The following is a 7,268-nucleotide window of genomic DNA, read 5'->3' on the forward strand; positions in this document are numbered from 1 at the left end:
AATTGTCCCATAGTGCCCAGGGACGTGCAGGTTAGGGTGGGTTGGCCATGCTAAATTGCCCCATAGTGCCCAGGGACGTGCAGGTTAGGGTGGATTGGCCGTGCTAAATTGCCCCATAGTGCCCAGGGATGTGCAGGTTAGGGTGGGTTAGGCATGGGAAATGCAGGGTCACAGGGATAGGGTAGGGGTTTGGGTCTGGGTGGGGTGCTCTTCAGAGGGTCGATGTGGATTCAATGGGCCAAATGGTCTGCTTCCACACTGTGGGAATTCTACGATCTGCTCTGTTGAGTGGATGTGAAAGGCTTCAAGGCAGAATTTGAGTGAGTGAGTCTCCGCCTTGGTATTCCTGGTCAGTGCTTACCCCTCAACTAATGTCTTAGAAACAGATCATCTGGCTACTTTTCCGCTGGCTGTTTGGGAGTTTGCTGTGTACAGAAGGAAACACTTTCACATAGAAATTCAGAACACTCTTCAAAAAGTCAAAGCTGGATGGATTGCCAGTTATAATGCTAAGATTTACAGATATACAGATGAACAGTTAAAATACCATAGCATACAAGGCTTTGGGCCAAGTGCTGGGACTTCAGGTAAAGCCTTTGACAAGGTTCTGTGTGGTAGACTAATTCATAAAGTTAGGTCACATGGGATTCAGGGTGAGCTTGCCAATTGGGTACAAAATTGACAACAGCAAGAGATAGAGTGGCAGTGGAGTTTTGTTTTTCAGACTGGAGGCCTATTATCAGCGGTGTTCCACAGGGATTGGTGCTAGGTCTGTTTTTTGTGGTCATTTTTAGGAATGATTTAGATGAGAATATAGAAGGCATAGTTTTTTTAAGTTTGCGGATGACACCAAAATTGCTGGTATAATGGACAATGAAGAAGGATATGTAAGATTACAAAGCGATCTTGATCAGTTAGGTCAATGGGCTGTGGTGTGGGAGATGGAGTTTAATTTGGATAAATGGAAGCTATTGCATTTTGGTAAAACAAACAAAGGTAGGACTTATTCAGTTAAAGTAGGGCCTTGGATAGTGTTGTAGAACAGAGAGACCTAGGGGGTCAGGTACATTTTTCTTTGAAGTTTCCGTTACTGTAGACAAGTTGGTTAAGAAGACATTTAGCACACTTGCCTTCGTTGCTCAGTCCTTTGAATATAGGAGTTGGGATGTCATGTTGAGGTTGTACAGGATCTTGGTGAGGCCTCTTCTGGAGTATTGTGTCCCGTTCTGGATTCCCTGTTATGGGAAGGATATTATTAAGCTAGAGAGCGTTCGAAAAAGATTTACCGGGATATTGCCGGGAATGAAGGGTTTTAGTTATAAGGAGAAGTTGCATAGACTGGGACTTTTTCACTGAAGCATAGGAGGTTGAGGGGTGACCTCATTGAGGTTTATAAAATGTTGAGGGGCATTGATAAGGTGAATGGCAGGTGTCTTTTCTCTAGGTTTGGGGATTTCAAGTCTAGGGAGCATATTTTTAAGGTGAGAGGAGAAACTTTTAAATAGGACATGAAGGGCAACTTTTTTACACAGAGTGGCTGGTGTGTGGAATGAACTTCCTACTAAGTGGTGGATGTGGGTATAGTTACAATGTTTAAAAGACGTTTAGATAAGTTCATGAATAAGAAAGGTTTGGAGGGACGTGGGTTACCTTAGTTTGGGATTATGTTCGGCTTGGACTGAAGGGGCTGTTTCCATGCTGTATGACTGTGACTCTATGCTGGAAAGTGAGATTAGAATAGAGAGCTGCTTGACGACATTGATTGGCTAAAGAGATGTTTAAAAACTCTGTTTACTGTAAAACTGAAGAAAATGCCATAGCATGCAAGGCTACGGGTCCAGTTCTGGGCTTTGAGGTTCGATAGGTGCTTGATGACCAATGTGGACTAGATTGGTCGAGCTGCCTCCTTCCGCTTGTAATTCTCTACGACTCTGCAGGACGTGGATGGGAGAGAGATAGTAGGAACTGCAGATGCTGGAGAATCCGAGACAACAAGGTGCAGAGCTGGATGAACACAGCAGGCCAAGCAGCATCACAGGAGCAGAAAGGCTGACGTTTCGGGCCTAGACCCTTCATCAGAAAAATGGGCACAGCTTATTCAGCCGAGGGTGTTTCGTAGGACAATGTAAAGGGAACTTTGTCGGAGCAGATTACTGCAGATGTTGGAATCAACAAATGCAGGAGTGGGTCACCAGTGGGTCAAGCAGCATCTGTGAGATGGAGCAAGCTAACGTTTCGAGTCTACGTGACTGTTCGAACAGAGATGCTTGACCTGCAGTGATCTCCAGCATTTGTCGTTTTCAATGCAGTTTAATTAGGTGTGGTTTTGGGGCCCGAGTAGCCTCGACCCCATCCCTGTTCTCGACCCAGCTGCAAATTGTGTGGGTGATGCCCCACCCAGTCGAATTGCCTGACCCTGGGCAGTCGCTAGGGAGAGGAGGAGGAGGAGGAGGAGGAGGATGACGATGTGGGAGTTGGCATGAAGGTGAGAGTTGTGTTTGTCAGTTTAACAAGAAAGAAACCGTCGTCTGCTTTTGCCTTGAAGCACATTTATTTATGCCATTTGGTTGATACATCAAACAGATGGTGTGTGCATTCCCCAAGGGTCAGCCCTTAACGATTGCCTGAAGGACTGTTGCCATTTGGAACCATTTCTCATGGCATGCGTTGGAAAAAGGGCAGTGTAGCAGTATTAACCAATCAGCATCCTCTGTAAGAAGGGGGCGGGGTCATGGCGACAACACTGTCCAATTGGCGCCCCTGAGTCCCGGGGGAGGCTACGGTGCGGTGCCAGCTTTATCCAATCACCGACACCCTGTTAAGTGACGCATGACTTTGGGAACATCCCTTGAACACATGGAAAGCGGGGCTCGTTGGTAACGGCATCCAATCAATAGCCACCATTCCGGGAGGGGGGCGGGACTGGTGTGTAACTTCGTCCAACCGCGCCCTCTCGTTTGAGTGGGCGGGGCTGGGGTGCGTCACTGTCCAGTCACCGGTCCGCATTCTGTAGGGGCGGGCGAGGGCGCCGTTTCGCTCTGGGGCAACCTCATCCAATCAGCGCCGTCCGGTCGTGTGGGCGGGGACGATGACGACGATCGGCGGGCGTGTCCCGCAGCGTGCTGTTTGGACGCGGTGACGTCATCCAATCAGCGCGCGGCGGTGGAAGGGGGCGCGAGCGAGAAAATTAAAAAGGGGCCAAGCTGAAATCGGGGCTCCCCAATAATAAAAATAAAGATTTAAATCCCCGATTCTGTCAGGAAACCCGAGGGGCACGGAGGCACAGTTTTTCGGTAAGCATCGAAGTTTCATTTTTGTTAGTTTAGCTGTCGTATAAATCCGTAAATAAATATGTTTTGTTTACAAGTGTTCCTTTGTGAAGTTTTAAGCATTTAATTGTTTTCCATAAATGAATATCTACAAAAAATCAAGTTAAGAATACTCAAAAGTATGTATAACAAATATTAAATGTAGGTGTGGAAGCCAAGTATGTTATTTTTGTCACGTGCGCCCCGGGCCAGGGTGTCGACCTAACGTGGTGTATTGCGATCCGCAGTGATTGGCTGCTTGGCCGGTGGAGTCGCCGTTTGATTGGCTGGTGTGTCCCGACTGTCAATCAAACCGGCGCCAGGGCCACGTGGGTTCCTATTCCCTGATGAAGGGTCTAAGCCCGAAACGTCAGCCTTCCTGCTCCTCTGATGCTGCTTGGACTGCTGTGTTCATCCAGCTCTACACCTTGTTATCTCCAATTCCCTGGGACATGTTTGGTTGAGCTGTGCAAACCCCCAATGTGGTGGAAGGGTTTGGCAGTGTTTGTTCTGCTCCCAGGGACCTCGTATTGAATGTACACCAGCAGAAGCTGCATTGAGTGTGTGCAAAAAAAGAAAATTAAGCGGGATCCTAATTTTTTCTGTTAATGTGGTAACACCTAGGTCCATTCAGTCTATTGAGGCTGCTGCACCATTCAGTGAAATGCTAAATCAAACAAAAAGAACTGCGGTGCTGGAGATCAGAAAGAAAAGCAGAAATTGCTGAAGAAGCTCAGCAGGTTTGGCAACATCTGTGGAGAGAAAGCAGACTTAATGTTTCGGGTCCAGTGACGTTTCAGAAAAAAAACCTTACCTCGGCTTTCTCACCACAGATATTGCCAAATCTGCTGAGTTTCTCCAGCCATTTCTGTTTTTTCATTGCCACCAAATCAGCGGGATTGTCCCTGATCTGATAATCCTCAATCCTACTTTGCTGTCTTTCTTTGCCCATCATCCTTGATTGGGAGATTCCATGCACGGGTTCTTGTCTCGAGCAAATGTCATCCTTGCTTCAAGGGCGTATCAGAAGACTATAAGACTTAGGAACAGAAGTAGGCTTTTCGGCTCATTGAGTTTACCCCATTATTCAACGGGACTGTGTCTGATCTGATAATTCTCAACAAACACAAATGAAAATAGAAATTGCTGAATAAGCTCTGCAGGACTGGCAGCATCTGTGGAGAGAAATCAGAATTAATGTTTTGGGTCGAGTGTCTCTTCCTCAGAACTGATAATTCCCAACCCCACTTTAAAACTTTATCAGCCTTCAATGTAGTTAATGGCCAACAATCCCTCTAAGCTGCATGCAGAAACTATGCAGAAGGAAAAAGATGGGGAGAACATTGCTCAATATCAACCTATGACCCTTCTCTGAATGACCTCCAATGCCAGTATATATTCCCTTAGATAAGGGGTTAAAAACTGTTCACAGTTTTCAAGGTGGAGTCTAACTAGTGTCTTCTATAGTTTTAGCAAGACTTCCTTATTTATGTACTTCATTCCCTTTGAAATAAAAGCTAGCAGTTTATTTGCCTTCAACTCTAAGGAAGGGTCACCAGACCTGAAACATTAACTCTGATTTTTCTTCACAGATGCTGCCAGACCTGCTAAGCTTTTCCAGCAACTTCTGTTTTTGTTCCTGATTTACAGCAACCACAGTTCTTTCGGTTTTTATTTTAGTCTATTTGCCTTCCCTATTACCTGCTCAACTTGGATGCTAGCTTTTTATCATACGTGTACAAAGACCGCCAAATCCTCAGGAGACGTGGATAACTGACCCCATAAAGTCATACAGCATGGAAACAGACCCATGGTTCAACTTATCCATGCAAACCAATTTTCCCAAAGTAAACTAGTCTCAATTGCTTGCGTTTGGCCCATATCCCTCTAAATCTTTTCTGTTCATGTAAAATCCAAATGTCTTTCAAATTTTGTAACTGTACCCTTGTACCTGCAAGTGAGATTTGTAAATGGAAAACAAAATGAATCCAGGAAGAACATCAGTAAATGTTTATTTTGTTTTAAATTATTAACATTTTAATATTTACCTTAATTTCTCTTGTTTTCGAGTGTTGGCACTGTTCTTCCAGGTTAGGGCGTTAGTAATCTGTTGGAAGATCTTGAGGTCTTGTTTGCATTCTATTTTAAAAGGCACAGATGCCTTCCTGGAAAACATCCCAAAGCAATATGCGATGAATGATGAGTGTTATTTTAATGCTATTTGATGCTGGTTTAATGGGAGAAATATGGTAGCCAGTTGACAAATGGCGAGGTCTCACAAAGCAACAGTGTAACGATAGCCAGATTTTGTTGCGATGTTAGTTGATGAGTAAATATTGGGTGGCATATTTGCGGAGTAATCTCCTACATGGCTCCAAAATAGTGCCACGGGATCTTTTCCATCCACTTAAAAGGCCAGATTTCATATCAAGATCTTGTTTAAAACATGCATCCCTAAAAGTGCAGTGCTCCCTCAGTACGTCAGCCGAGATTCTTTTTGTGGTTTAGTCTCTGAACTGGGAATTGAACCAGAAATCTTCTGGCTTGGAGATCAGATTATTAGCGTGTGGGACACAATTTATGAAATAATAAATGTTTGGTACAAAATTGGTACGAGATGTATGCAGTGCAAACCAAAATAATTGGAACAGGACAAAATCTTGTAATGCAACAATATTTTTAACAGAAGTGTACCAAAGTTCAAGTGAATCATGCAATGTTTCCTGTATCATTGCAGACTTTTTTTTCTTGTTAAAAACATTGGTGCCAAACAGGCTGTTTGTTTTCCTCCCAACCCTCTCCATTCCTGCCTATTTATTTAAGGTTTTGTGGTTTGTGAATTCTGAATGGCCTGCAAGCTATTTGAACCTTGGAAATCTGCTACTGGGATCTGGGAAAGAAAAAGTCACACTGGACTTGAGATGTTAACTCTTTTTCTCTGCAGGTGGTGCCAGATCTGCTGAGTTTCACCAGCATTCTCTGCATTTCTCACGGTCTATCCAGTCAGGTTCCATTCTAGGATCAGACTTGCCTGGTATCTCCACCAGCTGGGATCATAAATGGGTGTTGAGGTGAAAATCTTAACTCCTTGTGCTTGTAAGCATTGCAGCAGCCCCAACAGCAATATAAGATTGAGCCCCAAAGGTGAAGCCATTTGTGGTCAGATGTAACAATTGTAAGTACGAAGTGTGGACAATGACGGCTCTACTCGTTAGGGCCAGTATTATAACTATCTCAGCACTGGGCTCGAGAGGGGTGATGAAAATGGAAGGAAAAATGAGCAATATGTGAAAATGTTTGACAGCAAGCATTACACTGTCAGCATACTCTTATTCTTATCATCTCCATTTGTTCTGCTTGCGTATTTATTTTCTGACGCAACCATTCTGTTTTCTTCAAGATCTGATTGCCTATCAACGTTGCGTATTAGATATCATGAGCTGGGTAGTGGAAGAATGGAAATCTGATCTATCCAGCAGAGCCCTACAGAAAATATCCGAGTATGAGACCCAGCTGGAGAAACTGAAGAAGGAGCGACAACAGAAGCAGCTTCAACTGGACAGTTTAGAAGATGCATTCCGCAAACACAACCAAAAGGTGGATTCCGTCTTAAATCTTCTTACTCCTAATTTTTGGTGAGCAATGAAAAGCATTGAGCCCTGCTGGATATGAGAGAAAGTAAAAATTGAGATGTGATCTAGACGCATATGGTTCACCTTCTACCATTCAGGATCCATGTGCAGCAATAATGGAGATGATGACTAATCGAATTGATTAGTTTCGAGCAGTTGGTTTGCAACAGCCCCATGTTAGCTCGGGAACCTTGGGTCCAATGACACCTATTCCTCCTCAATACACTAGGCTCCCACGTATCATCTCTTTAATTACTTCAATCTGCTGAAGAGTGAGTCACCTGGCTGATGCTTTTCATATGCAATCATCAGGGCAAATACAAGAATG

The 7,268-nt window shown here is 44.3% G+C and overlaps 1 protein-coding gene across 2 annotated transcripts in view; it reads left to right on the forward strand.

The window, feature by feature from the left end:
* si:dkeyp-115e12.6 (centromere protein F) overlaps nt 1–7,268 on the forward strand; it is a 43,987-nt gene that overhangs the window by 1,927 nt on the left and 34,792 nt on the right. The window contains exons 1-2 of one of the 2 annotated variants that reach the window (XM_020534951.2): nt 3,162–3,293; nt 6,709–6,905. In XM_020534951.2, coding sequence (XP_020390540.2) covers nt 6,744–6,905 — 162 coding nt within the window. In that variant the 5' untranslated portion in view covers nt 3,162–3,293; nt 6,709–6,743. Of the gene's footprint in view, nt 1–3,161; nt 3,294–6,708; nt 6,906–7,268 lie in introns of those variants that run through there. The other variant, XM_048619698.1, reaches the window with a different exon arrangement.

The sequence above is a fragment of the Rhincodon typus genome, chromosome 43 (genome assembly GCF_021869965.1).
Source record: "Rhincodon typus isolate 14 chromosome 43, sRhiTyp1.1, whole genome shotgun sequence".
Taxonomy (NCBI): domain Eukaryota; kingdom Metazoa; phylum Chordata; class Chondrichthyes; order Orectolobiformes; family Rhincodontidae; genus Rhincodon; species Rhincodon typus.